This window comes from Danio aesculapii, chromosome 3 (genome assembly GCF_903798145.1).
Source record: "Danio aesculapii chromosome 3, fDanAes4.1, whole genome shotgun sequence".
NCBI lineage: Eukaryota > Metazoa > Chordata > Actinopteri > Cypriniformes > Danionidae > Danio > Danio aesculapii.
This window is the reverse complement of record NC_079437.1, coordinates 6,719,800-6,739,868: the sequence shown is the minus strand read 5'-3', so window position 1 is coordinate 6,739,868 and position 20,069 is coordinate 6,719,800. Positions and strand designations below refer to the sequence as shown.

At 35.5% G+C, this 20,069-nt stretch overlaps 1 protein-coding gene across 1 annotated transcript in view; it reads right to left on the bottom strand.

The window, feature by feature from the left end:
- Positions 1–1,123: 1,123 nt before the first annotated feature.
- The window catches only part of LOC130216920 (calponin homology domain-containing protein DDB_G0272472-like), a 28,304-nt gene continuing 9,358 nt past the window's right edge, over positions 1,124–20,069 (bottom strand). The window contains exons 4-6 of the mRNA XM_056448855.1: positions 5,259–5,927; positions 2,062–4,261; positions 1,124–1,910 (exon numbers count right to left, since the gene is read on the bottom strand). Of these exons, the coding sequence (XP_056304830.1) occupies positions 2,076–4,261; positions 5,259–5,927 (2,855 nt within the window). The 3' untranslated portion in view covers positions 1,124–1,910; positions 2,062–2,075. The remainder of the gene's footprint in view (positions 1,911–2,061; positions 4,262–5,258; positions 5,928–20,069) is intronic.

The following is a 20,069-nucleotide window of genomic DNA, read 5'->3' as shown; positions in this document are numbered from 1 at the left end:
CCTTGGGGTCATCTCGTCGTTGGTCTTGGATCGAATCAGTGACTGCATATTCTGAGGGCCTCGGGAAGAGTATCCCCAGTTGGAAATGGAGAATAAAGAGAATAATTAGCGTAGCTGATGTTCACAGTGTATATCAACAAGATGCAGAAGCCTGTGTGGAAACCTGCTAAGTGGTGCACTGAATGCTTTACTAAAAAGATAGGTCTTTAATCTACTTTTGAACTGTGAGCGTGTGTCTGAGCCTCGGACGTTATCAGGAAGGCTATTCCAGAGTTTAGGAGCTATAAATGAGAAGGCTCGACCTCCTTTACTCGACTTAGCTAGTCTAGGTACTACCAGAAGCCCTGAGTTTTGAGATCTTAAAGAGCGAGTTGGATTGTAGCAAGATAGAAGGTTGGTTAGATAAACAGGAGCTAGATTATTTAAAGCTTTGTAGGTAAGAAGCAATATTTTAAATTCAATCTAACAGGCAGCCAGTGTAAGGAGGATAAAACTGGGGTGATGTGATCAAATTTTCTAGACCTGGTAAGAACTCTGGCAGCTGCATTTTGTACTAGCTGAAGTTTGTTAATAGAGGATGCTGGGCAGCCAGCAAACAGTGCATTACAGTAGTCCAGCCTAGAAGTCATAAAAGCATGGACTAGCTTTTCTGCATCTGAGATGGATAGCATACTTCATAACTTAGCGATATTTCTCAGATGAAAGAAAGCAGTTTTTGTGAACCCAGAAGCTAGGCTCTCACCAGGAGGAGTGAACACCAAAGAGTAAATCCATAGCACTCTATAGACACGCCACCGTGTACTTTACCCACTCAGCATCACATCACTCAAAGAAGTGTCCCACATCAGTCGCTACTTAAGGGCCCCTTCACCCATGAGGTTCAGACTCCTGAAAACACTAAATGAATGTAAATATGTAGACAAAACCTGTACTCAAATTATCGCTAAATCAAATGTAAGGGTTACTGTTGCTCACAGAAAATGACAACACAACTAAAAATACATTAAACTAATATCACAACTAAGAATACTAGAATTAGACAATACAAACAAGATGAATTACTAAAACAATAACAAAGTGTGGTGTTACAACAGCAGTCAGCACTAGTGACACAGCAGTGGATATTAACCGGTATCCGGTCACATTTGCAGTGCAAAACAGTGCAAAGCTAAACGTGGGCATTTTCTGTGTGTGTGTCCTCTGTGTGTGTGTGCGTGAACTTTGTAATGACATTGTGTGTGACTTATCATTGCAACTCCACAACAAATGCATCAAATAATCACTAGGAAAGTTCTTACTGTAGTATTTCTCAGAGACGTTATGTGAGATCTACTGTTCTGGGGAGAACCAGCATTAAAAACACAGTTTACAAAAACAGCTAACAGATGTTCAAAGCTAACAATGGCAAATTTCAGAATAGTCTTATAAATATCTGATGGGTGTTTTGAGCTGAAACTTTACAGGCACATTCTGGAGACACAAAAGACTTATATTAAATCTGGAAAAAGGGGTAACCTAGGTGCCCTTTAATGTCAAAGAACAACATGCACGAGTTAAATGGATCAATATCTTGTCTAAAAAAATAAATAAATAAAATAAATCAACCACCATACTATATTTTATTTAATCAGAAATAAAATGTTAGCAAAAATCTATTAATAGCGTCTTTAGAATCTGTTTGGTATCTACTGTTAGGGAAAAAAGTGAGTTTTGCTTTTTTTAAGAGTACAACACAATCCTAATCAAACAGTATTTCACTAAATTCATCGTTATTTCTATAGCACTTTTACAGTGTGGTTTAATATTCACTGGAGTAGTCCATCGATGCTCTACAGATCCCGAACCATGCAAGCCAGTGGCGACAGTGGAGGAGCAAACTTCAGCAATTGACGAAAGTGAAGGAAATAAACCTTGAGAGAAACCAAACAGAAATGACAGATTAAAAACATTTCTTAAACTTATGTAGATATATTTACTCAAAGAAAATCATTCCTGTAAAGGCAAACGTCAGTAAGAAAAAGAAAAAAAACATTGACAATTTATTATTTTAAATATACTTACGGTAAACAACCAAATCACATTAAGACACATTTTTTCTTGTCAGCTTCTTCTTGGAGATTCTTTAAATGCTCCTCTTTCTTCTTTATCAGGCTTTGACAGAGTTTATCAGCTTCATCTCGTATTTTTTTAATTTTGTCTCCTTTTTGGTTTTGCAGGTCTTCACTGAACATTTTGACTTCTTTTTGCAGAGCTTCTATTTTCTCTCCTTTCTGGTCTTTCAGGAGGTCATTGAGCGCTTCAGCTTGTTTTTTAAACTCATTTATTTCTTTTTCTTTCTGGAATTGCATGCTTTGAACAAACTTTTTCACTTCTTTCTCCAACTCTTTGATTTCCTTTTCTTTCTGTTCGCTCAGCTGTTGATGGAGAGTTTTCAACAGTTCATTTTCTTTCTGATGATCATTCAGCTTCTGTTGGAGCTGCTCTTTTCCCTCGTTGGAATCATTCAGCTCTTCTGCTTGTTTTCTGGCTTCCTCTTCATGTTTCTTCTTTATTTGTTTTATTTCCTCTTCATGTTTCTGTTTCATTTCATCTCTCTCTTCCTCTTCTCTCTTTTGTCTCTCTTTCTCTTCTGTTTCTCTTCTCCTGATCTCCTCTTCTTGCTCTCGTTTCAGATCTTCTTTCATGTTCTCCCATCTCTTTCTCTCTTCTTCTCGTCTCTCTTCATCTTCTTGTTTTCTTCTTTCCCACTCCTCTTTCCTCTCTCTCTCCAGCTCCTCATAATGTCTCATTGTCTCCTGTCTCTTTTCCTCATATTCTCTCTCCTTGTCTTCTCTTTCTCTTCTGTGTTTCTGCCTCTCCTGTTTCATCTTCTGTCGCTCTTCTTCTCTTTCTCTTTCAAATCTCTTCCTCATTTTCTCCAGCTCTTCTTGTTTTTCTCTCAGTTGTTCCTCGTGTTTCTCTTTTCTTATTTTTTCTTCTTTCTTTCGTTCTCTCAACCTTCGTTTCTTCTCATCCTCCCATTCTCTCTGCCGTTGTTTAATTTGCTCTTGAGTCTCTTTTCTTTCATTGTCAGCCTCTTTTATTCTTCTTTCCCATTCTTTTCTTTCTTTCTCTTCTTGTTTAATCCTCTTTCTTTCCTCTAAATCCCTCATTTTTATTTCTTCATCCTGATTCTTCTTTAATTCTGCCATTGCTATTTCATTATCGTTTCTCATCTTTTCTTGGTCTTGTCTGTATTTCTCTTCTCTCTTTCTGTCTTCTTCTTCTCTTTCTTTCTGCTGTTGTTCATACTGTGATCTCTGATCGTCAATCTCTCTCATCATTTCTTCTATTCTCTGATCATATTCAGCTCTCTGCTGTTTTTCCTCTTCTAATCGTTTCTGGTTTTCAGTCTCTCTTTTCTTCTGATCTGTTTTCTCCTTCTCTTCAAACTCTTTCATGAGTTTTTCCACTTTCAGCTTCAGTTGATTCTCCATTTTCCTTCTCTCTTCTTCTGCTCTTTGTTTCTCTTCCTCCAGTCTCTTCATCATGTTCTCCATCTCCATCTCATATTTGTCTTGTAACTCCTCTTTCTGTTTCTGAATCTCTCTTTCTCTCTCTTTCATGATTTCCTCCATCTTCTTCTTAATGGACATCTCTGCCTCCTCAAACATGCTGTTTGTGAAGTATCCACTCTGATTATTACTCTTCACCTCTTCTATCATCTTTAACAGCTTAATGACTTGAGCTTTGTCTTGCTTTTCTCTGTTATTGAAAGCCAGGAATCTGTTTCCACAATCTCTGATCAGTTTCTGCAGTTCTGCAGAGTTACTTTCCCTCACATAATCCTCTATAGATTGATCTTCAAGATCATCTCCTCTGGTGAACAGTACAATGCTGAACTGAGCAGATTTTAGACCAAATATCCTCTTAATCAGATCTATAGTTTCTGTCTCCTCTTTAGTTATTCTTCCCAAACTCAACACAATGACAAACACATGAGGTCCAGGAGCTGACAGAGAAACACACTTCACTATTTCTTCCACCACTTGATCATTTGTTAGTGCCGTGTCGAAGAGCCCTGGAGTATCAACAACAGCTACGGATCGACCATCAACTTCTCCAACTCCTTTCTCACAGACAGTCGTCACTGAATCTGATTTTGCTTTACTCACAAACTCTTTTCTTCCCAGAATAGTATTTCCGGTTGCGCTCTTTCCACTTCCTGTTCTCCCAATCAGCACAATCCTCAAAGACTGCAGATCTTCTAAACATTCAGCGACTGAAAATCATATTTTAAAAATCGTGGATTAATCATGCATCAAGGTTTAGTTTTTGTTTTTTTTTTAAGTTTTTTTAGTTTTTTTTTTTTTTAAATCTTAATAAAACCTATTGAGCAATGTGACTATTTTCATTGCTTTTAACACATGCATTTTGGCCTCAAAACTGGTATTACCATTTGTTCACACAAAAAGCGACTGGCTTTATCTGTGCTACAGGTGGGAGTGGGTGGCCACAAAATTTAGCTAGAAACCCCCGGGGAATCTTGAGATTTGTCATGTAATAGAAATGTGCATTCAGTGAAAATATGAAACAGAATAATAATAATAAACGTTTTCGGTATATCATAAGTGTGGTTTTTCAGTACCAGATGACATTTTGTACACATTTAGAACAACTTGGTTAAAATGTTATGCATAAACACAAGTTGTTACTTTTGACCCTGTCAGAAATCAAATACACAGGAGGGTCAAAAGTAACAACAGTACAAGATTTTTGTGTTACTCCAAGTTACTCTGGTTTTATTAAGTATACCTGACTGTTATCTTGTAACTACAAACATTTTGGCATTTGTCTCAAAAAATAAGAATAAAATAAGTGTGTGAATTTAAACCAAATGTTTTTAAAATAAATATATGAAATATCAATTAATTTTATAAAATATCCCAATAGATCCACAGTAAATTCAAGGACAGAGTCAAATTAGATAAAGTATGGCTGTATCCTATTTATGAAAATATAAAACAAAAACACAGCTTCAATGATTTACTTATTGCACTTGTAACTGCTATCCAGAACTAAGTGAGGGACAGTGACAAACTCACATGTTATTTGGTATTTCTGTAGAGGGTTGCATGTTGAATGTGCTGCTGTAGCTTGGAAAGCATATGTTGTCAGGGTTCTGAGAAACTCGCTTTGTTACCTTCATCTCCCACATTACTTTCAGCCCTGCTCTCTTGTTATATACCATTTTAAAGCAACAGAATAAGAAAACTCACTCTCTGACTGAATCTTGTCCTCCAACTCTTTGATTTTACTCTTCATTTCACTCATTTCTTTCTTATATTGTTCCTCCAACTCTCGCCTGATTCTGTTCTCTTGGGCTTTCACAAACATCTCAGGTGAATACTGTTCAGTCTTCTTCTTCTCTATATACTCCAGCAGTTCTGGGATCTGTCTAGAGTCTTCAGGTTTCTTTAACCCAATCATTCTGTACTGACTTCCACATCGACTGATCAACTTCTGACAATCTGAATAAATGTTGACAAAATCTGCTGCAAATCCATCATCAGTGAGCTCTGTTGTGAAGAGCAGAATGAAGTGATCTCTAGAGTCAAATATCTTCAGGATCTTCTCTATTTCAGCTTTATCTTCAACCGTCAGTGGTCCAACAGGAATAATGAGGAGGAAAGCATGAACTCCAGGATCACAGAGAGACACAGAGCGGAGAGTCTGACGCATCACTTCCTCCTTTGAGAGCTGACCGAGAGCTGGAAGATTCACAAGACTGATCTGACGACCATGAATCTTCTGTTTCTTCACACTCACTCCACTGCTTTCTGTCTGACTGAAATGACTGAGAAGCTTTGACACTGAGACTTTATGTGTTGCATTACTTCCACACAGAACCAGATTTAGCTTCTGTTGTCCAGATGCATCTGCCGACTCTGAAAAACACATCAAGAGACATTAGCGAACAATGAACAATGTAATTGTAAATATGTACATTTCTTTAATTATTTTTACTTGCAGTTAATTGTAGAAATATAAACAAATTTAAACGTTTACATAAATAATCAAGCATGATATAATATTGGTTTTGAAGTATTTGCAAGTTCATCATTAGAGCTTATGGTTCTGTAATAGGTGTATGTATAACTTGCTTATTAATATTAATGCATTATAAAGATAAATGCAAATATACATGGGGAAAGTCAAACTGAATATGAAAACCTCCCATACAAGATGTGATTTAGCAATTTAGCAATTATTGAAAGTGATTTTGTATAGTGGACATTTTTATTTATTATTATAGTCTGACATGCTACCCCTGGGAGACATTATTAGAAGACATGGGATCAGCTTTCACTGCTATGCAGATGATACTCAACTAGATATTAAAGTTTGAGGACAAACTTTATGGTGGCTTGAAAAGCCGAGTCTGAATTAGCATGTTACTAGCCTGAATTAGCAAGTAACTAGCATGATTCTAACATAAATTAGCATGTAACTAGCATGATTCTAGCATGAATTAGCATGTTACTAGCATGTTTCTAGCATGAATTAGCATGATTCTAGCATGAATTAGCATGTTACTAGCATGTTTCTAGCATGAGTTAGCATGTTACTAGCATGTTTCTAGCATGAATTAGCATGTTACTAGCATGATTCTAGCATGAATTAGCATGTTACTAGCATGTTTATAGCATGAATTAGCATGTTTATAGCATGTTTCTAGCATGATTTAGCATGTTATTAGCATGCTTCTAGCATGAATTAGCATGTTTCTAGCATGAATTAGCATGTTATTAGCATGATTCTAGCATGAATTAGCATGTTACTAGCATGATTCTAGCATGAATTAGCATGTTATTAGCATGATTCTAGCATGTTACTAGCATGATTCTAGCATGAATTAGCATGTTACTAGCATGATTCTAGCATGGATTAGCATGTTACTAGCATGATTCTAGCATGGATTAGCATGTAACTAGCATGATTCTAGCATGAATTAGCATGTTACTAGCATGTTTCTAGCATGAATTAGCATGTTACTAGCATGATTCTAGCATGAATTAGCATATTACTAGCATGATTCTAGCATGAATTAGCATATTACTAGCATGTTTCTAGCATGATCTAGCATGTTACTAGCATGTTTCTAGCATGAATTAGCATGTTACTAGCATGATTCTAGCATGAATTTGCATGTTACTAGCATGATTCTAGCATGGATTAGCATGTTACTAGCATGATTCTAGCATGGATTAGCATGTAACTGGCATGATTCTAGCATGAATTAGCATGTTACTAGCATGTTTCTAGCATGAATTAGCATGTTACTAGCATGATTCTAGCATGAATTAGCATATTACTAGCATGATTCTAGCATGAATTAGCATGTTACTAGCATGTTTCTAGCATGATCTAGCATGTTACTAGCATGTTTCTAGCATGAATTAGCATGTTACTAGCATGATTCTAGCATGAATTAGCATGTTACTAGCATGATTCTAGCATGAATTAGCATGTTATTAGCATGATTCTAGCATGAATTAGCATGTTACTAGCATGATTCTAGCATGAATTAGCATGTTACTAGCATGATTCTAGCATGAATTAGCATGTTACTAGCATGATTCTAGCATGGATTAGCATGTAACTAGCATGATTCTAGCATGAATTAGCATGTTACTAGCATGTTTCTAGCATGAATTAGCATGTTACTAGCATGATTCTAGCATGAATTAGCATGTTACTAGCATGTTTCTAGCATGAATTAGCATGTTACTAGCATGATTCTAGCATGAATTAGCATATTACTAGCATGATTCTAGCATGAATTAGCATGTTACTAGCATGTTTCTAGCATGATCTAGCATGTTACTAGCATGATTCTAGCATGTTACTAGCATGATTCTAGCATGAATTAGCATGTTACTAGCATGTTTCTAGCATGGATTAGCATGTTACTAGCATGATTCTAGCATGTTACTAGCATGTTTCTAGCATGAATTAGCATGTAACTAGCATGATTCTAGCATTAATTAGCATGTAACTAGCATGTTACTAGCATGTTTCTAGCATGATCTAGCATGTTACTAGCATGATTCTAGCATGAATTAGCATGTTACTAGCATGTTTCTAGCATGAATTAGCATGTTACTAGCATGATTCTAGCATGAATTAGCATGTTACTAGCATGTTTCTAGCATGAATTAGCATGTAACTAGCATGATTCTAGCATTAATTAGCATGTAACTAGCATGTTACTAGCATGTTTCTAGCATGATCTAGCATGTTACTAGCATGATTCTAGCATGAATTAGCATGTTACTAGCATGTTTCTAGCATGAATTAGCATGTTACTACCATGATTCTAGCATGAATTAGCATGTTACTAGCATGATTCTAGCATGGATTAGCATGTTACTAGCATGATTCTAGCATGAATTAGCATGTTACTAGCATGTTTCTAGCATGAATTAGCATGTTATTAGCATGATTCTAGCATTAATTAGCATGTTACTAGCATGATTTTAGCATGAACTAGCATGTTACTAGCATGATTCTAGCATGAATTAGCATATTACTAGCATGATTCTAGCATGAATTAGCATGTTACTAGCATGATTCTAGCATGAATTAGCATGTTACTAGCATAAATTAGCATGTTACTAGTATGATTCTAGCATGAATTAGCATGTTACTAGCATAAATTAGCATGTTACTAGCATGATTCTAGCATGAATTAGCATGTTACTAGCATGAATCTAGCATGAATTAGCATGTTACTAGCATGATTCTAGCATGAATTAGCATGTTACTAGCATGATTCTAGCATAAATTAGCATGTTACTAGCATGATTCTAACATGAATTAGCATGTTACTAGCATGATTCTAGCATGAATTAGCATGTTACTAGCATGATTCTAGCATGAATTAGCATGTTACTAGCATGATTCTAGCATGATTTAGCATGTTACTAGCATAAATTAGCATTTTACTAGTATGATTCTAGCATGAATTAGCATGTTACTAGCATAAATTAGCATGTTACTAGCATGATTCTAGCATGAATTAGCATGTTACTAGCATGAATCTAGCATGAATTAGCATGTTACTAGCATGATTCTAGCATGAATTAGCATGCTACTAGCATGATTCTAGCATGAATTAGCATGCTACTAGCATGATTGTAGCATGAATTAGCATGTTATTAGCATCATTCTAGCATGAATTAGCATGTTACTAGCATGATTCTAGCATGAATTAGCATGTTACTAGCATGATTCTAGCATGAACTAGCATGTTACTAGCATGAATTAGCATGTTGTTAGCATGATAGATAGATAGATAGATAGATAGATAGATAGATAGATAGATAGATAGATAGATAGATAGATAGATAGATAGATAGATAGATAAAAACAGTTTATAGATAGATAGATAGATAGATAGATAGATAGATAGATAGATAGATAGATAGATAGATAGATAGATAGATAGATAGATAGATAGATAAAAACAGTTTATAGATAGATAGATAGATAGATAGATAGATAGATAGATAGATAGATAGATAGATAGATAGATAGATAGATAGATAGATAGATAAAAACAGTTTATAGATAGATAGATAGATAGATAGATAGATAGATAGATAGATAGATAGATAGATAGATAGATAGATAGATAGATAAAAACTGTTGATAGATAGATAGATAGATAGATAGATAGATAGATAGATAGATAGATAGATAGATAGATAGATAGATAGATAGATAGATAGATAGATAGATAGATAAAAACAGTTTATAGATAGATAGATAGATAGATAGATAGATAGATAGATAGATAGATAGATAGATAGATAGATAGATAGATAGATAGATAGATAGATAGATAGATAAAAACAGTTTATAGATAGATAGATAGATAGATAGATAGATAGATAGATAGATAGATAGATAGATAGATAGATAGATAGATAGATAGATAGATAGATAGATAGATAGATAGATAGATAAAAACTGTTGATAGATAGATAGATAGATAGATAGATAGATAGATAGATAGATAGATAGATAGATAGATAGATAGATAGATAGATAGATAGATAGATAAAAACAGTTTATAGATAGATAGATAGATAGATAGATAGATAGATAGATAGATAGATAGATAGATAGATAGATAGATAGATAGATAGATAGATAGATAGATAGATAGATAAAAACAGTTTATAGATAGATAGATAGATAGATAGATAGATAGATAGATAGATAGATAGATAGATAGATAGATAGATAGATAGATAGATAGATAGATAGATAGATAAAACAGTTGATAGATAGATAGATAGATAGATAGATAGATAGATAGATAGATAGATAGATAGATAGATAGATAGATAGATAAAAACAGTTTATAGATAGATAGATAGATAGATAGATAGATAGATAGATAGATAGATAGATAGATAGATAGATAGATAGATAGATAGATAGATAGATAGATAGATAGATAGATAAAAACAGTTTATAGATAGATAGATAGATGGATAGATGGATAGATAGATAGATAGATAGATAGATAGATAGATAGATAGATAGATAGATAGATAGATAGATAGATAGATAGATAGATAGATAGATAGAGCTCACCCATAACTATTACAGTCTGATGGAGAGCTATGAAGTCACAAAGTTTGATCTAATGTTAAGTCAATGACAGTCTTTTGCAATGGAAGTCTATGGGACAGTTGTTGCTAGGGTGCAGTATCTGGTAGTTAGGGTGTGGCCAGAAAGTTAAAAGCTCATCAGTGATTGGCAGTTTGGTAGTCTGAGTTAAATGAGCTCAGTCATTAGTCTGTATGACAGTCTGATGCAGAGTTTTGAGCTCTCAGAGTTTGATTCAATGTTAAGTCAATGGCAGTCTTTTGCAATGGAAGTCTATGGGACAGTTTCTAGGGTCCAAAAGTGGTTGCTAGGGTGTGGCTAGAAAGTTTAAAGGTGATCAGTCATTGGCAGATTGATAATCTGAGTTAAATGAGCCCAGTTAGAAGTCTGTGCGACAGTCTGACGCAGAGTTATGAGCTCACAAAGTTTGATCCTATGTTAAGTCTATGGGATTTTTTCGGTGGTCCCGGGACGTTTTTCGGAAAACCGAAAGTCGGATCAGTCGGAAAAGATATAGCAACGCGAGTCAGAATAGTTTGGAGGTCTGGTGCGAGTTTGGTGGTCATAGCTCGAAAGCTCTAGGAGGAGATAGTCTTGCAAATTTAGTCTCAGAAGAATAAAAAAAAAAAAAAAATAATAACTAGATATTAAAGTTTGAGGACAAACTTTATGGTGGCTTGAAAAGCCGAGTCTGAATTAGCATGTTACTAGCATGAATTAGCAAGTAACTAGCATGATTCTAACATAAATTAGCATGTAACTAGCATGATTCTAGCATGAATTAGCATGTTACTAGCATTTTTCTAGCATGAATTAGCATGATTCTAGCATGAATTAGCATGTTACTAGCATGTTTCTAGCATGAGTTAGCATGTTACTAGCATGTTTCTAGCATGAATTAGCATGTTACTAGCATGATTCTAGCATGAATTAGCATGTTACTAGCATGTTTCTAGCATGAATTAGCATGTTACTAGCATGTTTCTAGCATGATTTAGCATGTTATTAGCATGATTCTAGCATGAATTAGCATGTTTCTAGCATGAATTAGCATGTTATTAGCATGATTCTAGCATGAATTAGCATGTTATTAGCATGATTCTAGCATGAATTAGCATGTTACTAGCATGATTCTAGCATGAATTAGCATGTTACTAGCATGTTTCTAGCATGGATTAGCATGTAACTAGCATGATTCTAGCATGAATTAGCATGTTACTAGCATGATTATAGCATGAATTAGCATGTTACTAGCATGTTTCTAGCATGAATTAGCATGTAACTAGCATGTTTCTAGCATGAATTAGCATGTTACTAGCATGTTTCTAGCATGAATTAGCATGATTCTAGCATGAATTAGCATGTTACTAGCATGTTTCTAGCATGAGTTAGCATGTTACTAGCATGTTTCTAGCATGAATTAGCATGTTACTAGCATGATTCTAGCATGAATTAGCATGTTACTAGCATGTTTCTAGCATGAATTAGCATGTTACTAGCATGTTTCTAGCATGATTTAGCATGTTATTAGCATGATTCTAGCATGAATTAGCATGTTTCTAGCATGAATTAGCATGTTATTAGCATGATTCTAGCATGAATTAGCATGTTATTAGCATGATTCTAGCATGAATTAGCATGTTACTAGCATGATTCTAGCATAAATTAGCATGTTACTAGCATGATTCTAGCATGAATTAGCATGTTACTAGCATGATTCTAGCATGAATTAGCATGTTACTAGCATGATTCTAGCATGCATTAGCATGTAACTAGCATGATTCAAGAATGAATTAGCATGTTACTAGCATGTTTCTAGCATGAATTAGCATGTTATTAGCATGATTCTAGCATGAATTAGCATGTTACTAGCATGATTCTAGCATGAATTAGCATGTTACTAGCATGTTTCTAGCATGAATTAGCATGTTACTAGCATGTTTCTAGCATGAATTAGCATGTTACTAGCATGATTCTAGCATGAATTAGCATGTTACTAGCATGTTTCTATCATGAATTAGCATGTTATTAGCATGATTCTAGCATGAATTAGCATGTTTCTAGCATGAATTAGCATGTTATTAGCATGATTCTAGCATGAATTAGCATGTTACTAGCATGATTCTAGCATGAATTAGCATGTTACTAGCATGTTTCTAGCATGAATTAGCATGTTACTAGCATGATTCTAGCATGAATTAGCATGTTACTAGCATGATTCTAGCATGAATTAGCATTTTACTAGCATGATTCTAGCATGAATTAGCATGTTACTAGCATGATTCTAGCATGGATTAGCATGTTACTAGCATGTTTCTAGCATGAATTAGCATGTTACTAGCATGTTTCTAGCATGAATTAGCATGTTACTAGCATGATTCTAGCATGAATTAGCATGTTACTAGCATGTTTCTAGCATGAATTAGCATGTTACTAGCATGATTCTAGCATGAATTAGCATGTTACTAGCATGATTCTAGCATGTTATTAGCATGTTTCTAGCATGAATTAGCATGTTATTAGAATGTTTCTAGCATGAATTAGCATGTTGTTAGCATGATTCTAGCATGAATTAGCATGATTCTAGCATGAATTAGCATGTAACTAGCATGATTCTAGCATTAATTAGCATGTAACTAGCATGATTCTAGCATTAATTAGCATGTAACTAGCATGTTACTAGCATGAGTCAGCTTGTTTCTAGCATGAATTAGCATGTTGTTAGCATGATTCTAGCATGAATTAGCATGTTACTAGCATGACTAGCATGTCACTATCGTGTTGCTAGCACCTTTCTAGCAAGATTAGCATGTCAGTAGGATGTTAAAACTGTTAGCGTGTGTTAGAATAGCTAGTCACAGTCTCTGGGACAGTTGCTAGGGTGCTGAAATTGGTTGCTAGGGAGTGGCTAGTAAGTTTAAAGGTAATCAGTGATTGGCTGCTGGCTAGACTGAGTTGAATGAGGCCAGACTCTAGTCTGTAGGACAGTCTGATGCAGAGTTATGAGCTCACAAAGGTTGATCCAATGTTAAGTAAATGGGAGTCTTTTACAATGGAAGTCTATGGGACAGTTGCTAGGGTGCTGTAAGTGGTTGCTAGGGAGTGGCTAGTAAGTTAAAAAGTCATCAGTTATTGGCTGCTGGCTAGACTGAGTTAAATGAGTCCAGTTAGAAGTCTGTAGGACAGTCTGATGCAGAGTTATGAGCTCACAAAGTTTGACCCAATGTTAAGTCAATGGGACTTTTGGGATTTTTCTGGGTCGTTTTTCGGAAAACCCAAGGTCGGATCAGTTAGAAAAGATATAGCAACCCGAGTCAGACCAGTTTGAAGGTTTGACGAAAGTTTGAAGTATGTAGCTTGAAAGGCCTAGGAGGAGATACACTTAGAAATTAGTCTCAGAAGAAGAAGAAGAAGAACTAGATATTAAAGTTTGAGGACAAACTTTATGGTGGCTTGAAAAGCCGAGTCTGAATTAGCATGTTACTAGCATGAATTAGCAAGTAACTAGCATGATTCTAACATAAATTAGCATGATTCTAGCATGAATTAGCATGTTACTAGCATGTTTCTAGCATGAGTTAGCATGTTACTAGCATGTTTCTAGCATGAATTAGCATGTTACTAGCATGATTCTAGCATGAATTGGCATGTTTCTAGCATGAATTAGCATGTTACTAGCATGTTTCTAGCATGATTTAGCATGTTATTAGCATGATTCTAGCATGAATTAGCATGTTTCTAGCATGAATTAGCATGTTATTAGCATGATTCTAGCAGGAATTAGCATGTTACTAGCATGATTCTAGCATGAATTAGCATGTTACTAGCATGTTTCTAGCATGAGTTAGCATGTTACTAGCATGTTTCTAGCATGAATTAGCATGTTACTAGCATGATTCTAGCATGAATTGGCATGTTTCTAGCATGAATTAGCATGTTACTAGCATGTTTCTAGCATGATTTAGCATGTTATTAGCATGATTCTAGCATGAATTAGCATGTTTCTAGCATGAATTAGCATGTTATTAGCATGATTCTAGCAGGAATTAGCATGTTACTAGCATGATTCTAGCATGAATTAGCATGTTACTAGCATGTTTCTAGCATGAATTAGCATGTTACTAGCATGATTCTAGCATTAATTAGCATGTTACTAGCATGTTTCTAGCATGAATTAGCATGTTATTAGCATGAATTAGCATGTTATTAGCATGATTCTAGCATGAATTAGCATGTTACTAGCATGATTCTAGCATGAATTAGCATGTTACTAGCATGATTCTAGCATGAATTAGCATGTTACTAGCATGATTCTAGCATGAATTAGCATGTTTCTAGCATGAATTAGCATGTTACTAGCATGATTCTAGCATGGATTAGCATGTTACTAGCATGATTCTAGCATGAATTAGCATGTTACTAGCATGTTTCTAGCATGAATTAGCATGTTTCTAGCATGAATTAGCATGTTACTAGCATGATTCTAGCATGTTACTAGCATGTTTCTAGCATGAATTAGCATGTTACTAGCATGTTTCTAGCATGAATTAGCATGTTGTTAGCATGTTTCTAGCATGAATTAGCATGTAACTAGCATGATTCTAGCATGAATTAGCATGTTACTAGCATGATTCTAGCATGAATTAGCATGTTACTAGCATGTTTCTAGCATGAATTAGCATGTTACTAGCATGTTTCTCGCATAAATTAGCATGTTGTTAGCAAGATTCTAGCATGAATTAGCATGTTTCTAGCATGAATTAGCATGTAACTAGCATGATTCTAGCATTAATTAGCATGTAACTAGCATGTTACTAGCATGATTCTAGCATGAATCAGCTTGTTTCTAGCATGAATTAGCATGTTGTTAGCATGATTCTAGCATGAATTAGCATGTTACTAGCATGACTAGCATGTCACTATCGTGTTGCTAGCACCTTTCTAGCAAGATTAGCATGTCAGTAGGATGTTAAAACTGTTAGCGTGTGTTAGAATAGCTAGTCACAGTCTCTGGGACAGTTGCTAGGGTGCTGAAATTGGTTGCTAGGGAGTGGCTAGTAAGTTTAAAGGTAATCAGTGATTGGCTGCTGGCTAGACTGAGTTGAATGAGGCCAGACTCTAGTCTGTAGGACAGTCTGATGCAGAGTTATGAGCTCACAAAGGTTGATCCAATGTTAAGTCAATGGGAGTCTTTTACAATGGAAGTCTATGGGACAGTTGCTAGGGTGCTGTAAGTGGTTGCTAGGGAGTGGCTAGTAAGTTAAAAAGTCATCAGTTATTGGCTGCTGGCTAGACTGAGTTAAATGAGTCCAGTAAGAAGTCTGTAGGACAGTCTGATGCAGAGTTATGAGCTCACAAAGTTTGACCCAATGTTAAGTCAATGGGACTTTTGGGATTTTTCTGGGTCGTTTTTCGGAAAACCCAAGGTCGGATCAGTTAGAAAACATATAGCAACCCGAGTCAGACCAGTTTGAAGGTTTGACGAAAGTTTGACGTATGTAGCTTGAAAGGCCTAGGAGGAGATACACTTAGAAATTAGTCTCAGAAGAATAAGAAGAAGAAGAAGAAGAAGAAGAAGAAGAATAATAATAAGTTTAAGATAGATAACAGTATGCTGGCTTTTCAAGCCACCATAATAACTAGATATTAAAGTTTGAGGACAAACTTTATGGTGGCTTGAAAAGCCAAGTCTGAATTAGCATGTTACTAGCATGAATTAGCAAGTAACTAGCATGATTCTAACATAAATTAGCATGTAACTAGCATGATTCTAGCATGAATTAGCATGTTACTAGCATGTTTCTACCATGAATTAGCATGATTCTAGCATGAATTAGCATGTTACTAGCATGTTTCTAGCATGAGTTAGCATGTTACTAGCATGTTTCTAGCATGAATTAGCATGTTACTAGCATGAATTAGCATGTTACTAGCATGTTTCTAGCATGAATTAGCATGTTACTAGCATGTTTCTAGCATGATTTAGCATGTTATTAGCATGATTCTAGCATGAATTAGCATGTTTCTAGCATGATTCTAGCATGAATTAGCATGTTACTAGCATGTTTCTAGCATGAATTAGCATGTTATTAGCATGATTCTAGCTTGATTTAGCATGTTATTAGCATGATTCTAGCATGAATTAGCATGTTTCTAGCATGAATTAGCATGTTATTAGCATGATTCTAGCATGAATTAGCATGTTACTAGCATGATTCTAGCATGAATTAGCATGTTACTAGCATGTTTCTAGCATGAATTAGCATGTTACTAGCATGTTTCTAGCATGAATTAGCATGTTACTAGCATGATTCTAGCATGAATTAGCATGTTACTAGCATGATTCTAGCATGGATAAGCATGTAACTAGCATGATTCTAGCATGAATTAGCATGTTACTAGCATGTTTCTAGCATGAATTAGCATGTTATTAGCATGATTCTAGCATGAATTAGCATGTTACTAGCATGATTCTAGCATGTTATTAGCATGATTCTAGCATGAATTAGCATGTTATTAGCATGATTCTAGCATGAATTAGCATGTTACTAGCATGATTCTAGCATGAATTAGCATGTTACTAGCATGATTCTAGCATGAATTAGCATGTTACTAGCATGATTCTAGCATGAATTAGCATGTTATTAGCATGATTCTAGCATGAATTAGCATGTTATTAGCATGATTCTAGCATGAATTAGCATGTTACTAGCATGATTCTAGCATGAATTAGCATGTTACTAGCATGATTCTAGCATGAATTAGCATGTTACTAGCATGATTCTAGCATGGATTAGCATGTAACTAGCATGATTCTAGTATGAATTAGCATGTTACTAGCATGTTTCTAGCATGAATTAGCATGTTAATAGCATGATTCTAGCATGAATTAGCATGTTACTAGCATGATTCTAGCATGAATTAGCATGTTACTAGCATGTTTCTAGCATGAATTAGCATGTTACTAGCATGATTCTAGCATGAATTAGCATGTTACTAGCATGATTCTAGCATGAATTAGCATGTTACTAGCATGATTCTAGCATGGATTAGCATGTTACTAGCATGATTCTAATATGAATTAGCATGTTACTAGCATGAATTAGCATGTTACTAGCATGATTCTAGCATGTTACTAGCATGTTTCTAGCATGAATTAGCATGTTACTAGCATGTTTCTAGCATGAATTAGCATGTTGTTAGCATGATTCTAGCATGAATTAGCATGTTACTAGCATGACTAGCATGTCACTATCGTGTTGCTAGCACCTTTCTAGCAAGATTAGCATGTCAGTAGGATGTTAAAACTGTTAGCGTGTGTTAGAATAGCTAGTCACAGTCTATGGGACAGTTGCTAGGGTGCTGAAATTGGTTGCTAGGGAGTGGCTAGTAAGTTTAAAGGTAATCAGTGATTGGCTGCTGGCTAGACTGAGTTGAATGAGGCCAGACTCTAGTCTGTAGGACAATCTGATGCAGAGTTATGAGCTCACAAAGGTTGATCCAATGTTAAGTAAATGGGAGTCTTTTACAATGGAAGTCTATGGGACAGTTGCTAGGGTGCTGTAAGTGGTTGCTAGGGAGTGGCTAGTAAGTTAAAAAGTCATCAGTTATTGGCTGCTGGCTAGACTGAGTTAAATGAGTCCAGTTAGAAGTCTGTAGGACAGTCTGATGCAGAGTTATGAGCTCACAAAGTTTGACCCAATGTTAAGTCAATGGGACTTTTGGGATTTTTCTGGGTCGTTTTTCGGAAAACCCAAGGTCGGATCAGTTAGAAAAGATATAGCAACCCGAGTCAGACCAGTTCGAAGGTTTGACGAAAGTTTGAAGTATGTAGCTTGAAAGGCCTAGGAGGAGATACACTTAGAAATTAGTCTCAGAAGAAGAAGAAGAAGAACTAGATATTAAAGTTTGAGGACAAACTTTATGGTGGCTTGAAAAGCCGAGTCTGAATTAGCATGTTACTAGCATGAATTAGCAAGTAACTAGCATGATTCTAACATAAATTAGCATGATTCTAGCATGAATTAGCATGTTACTAGCATGATTCTAGCATGGATAAGCATGTAACTAGCATGATTCTAGCATGAATTAGCATGTTACTAGCATGTTTCTAGCATGAATTAGCATGTTATTAGCATGATTCTAGCATGAATTAGCATGTTACTAGCATGATTCTAGCATGTTATTAGCATGATTCTAGCATGAATTAGCATGTTATTAGCATGATTCTAGCATGAATTAGCATGTTACTAGCATGATTCTAGCATGAATTAGCATGTTACTAGCATGATTCTAGCATGAATTAGCATGTTACTAGCATGATTCTAGCATGAATTAGCATGTTATTAGCATGATTCTAGCATGAATTAGCATGTTATTAGCATGATTCTAGCATGAATTAGCATGTTACTAGCATGATTCTAGCATGAATTAGCATGTTACTAGCATGATTCTAGCATGAATTAGCATGTTACTAGCATGATTCTAGCATGGATTAGCATGTAACTAGCATGATTCTAGTATGAATTAGCATGTTACTAGCATGTTTCTAGCATGAATTAGCATGTTAATAGCATGATTCTAGCATGAATTAGCATGTTACTAGCATGATTCTAGCATGAATTAGCATGTTACTAGCATGTTTCTAGCATGAATTAGCATGTTACTAGCATGATTCTAGCATGAATTAGCATGTTACTAGCATGATTCTAGCATGAATTAGCATGTTACTAGCATGATTCTAGCATGGATTAGCATGTTACTAGCATGATTCTAGCATGAATTAGCATGTTACTAGCATGAATTAGCATGTTACTAGCATGATTCTAGCATGTTACTAGCATGTTTCTAGCATGAATTAGCATGTTACTAGCATGTTTCTAGCATGAATTAGCATGTTGTTAGCATGATTCTAGCATGAATTAGCATGTTACTAGCATGACTAGCATGTCACTATCGTGTTGCTAGCACCTTTCTAGCAAGATTAGCATGTCAGTAGGATGTTAAAACTGTTAGCGTGTGTTAGAATAGCTAGTCACAGTCTATGGGACAGTTGCTAGGGTGCTGAAATTGGTTGCTAGGGAGTGGCTAGTAAGTTTAAAGGTAATCAGTGATTGGCTGCTGGCTAGACTGAGTTGAATGAGGCCAGACTCTAGTCTGTAGGACAATCTGATGCAGAGTTATGAGCTCACAAAGGTTGATCCAATGTTAAGTAAATGGGAGTCTTTTACAATGGAAGTCTATGGGACAGTTGCTAGGGTGCTGTAAGTGGTTGCTAGGGAGTGGCTAGTAAGTTAAAAAGTCATCAGTTATTGGCTGCTGGCTAGACTGAGTTAAATGAGTCCAGTTAGAAGTCTGTAGGACAGTCTGATGCAGAGTTATGAGCTCACAAAGTTTGACCCAATGTT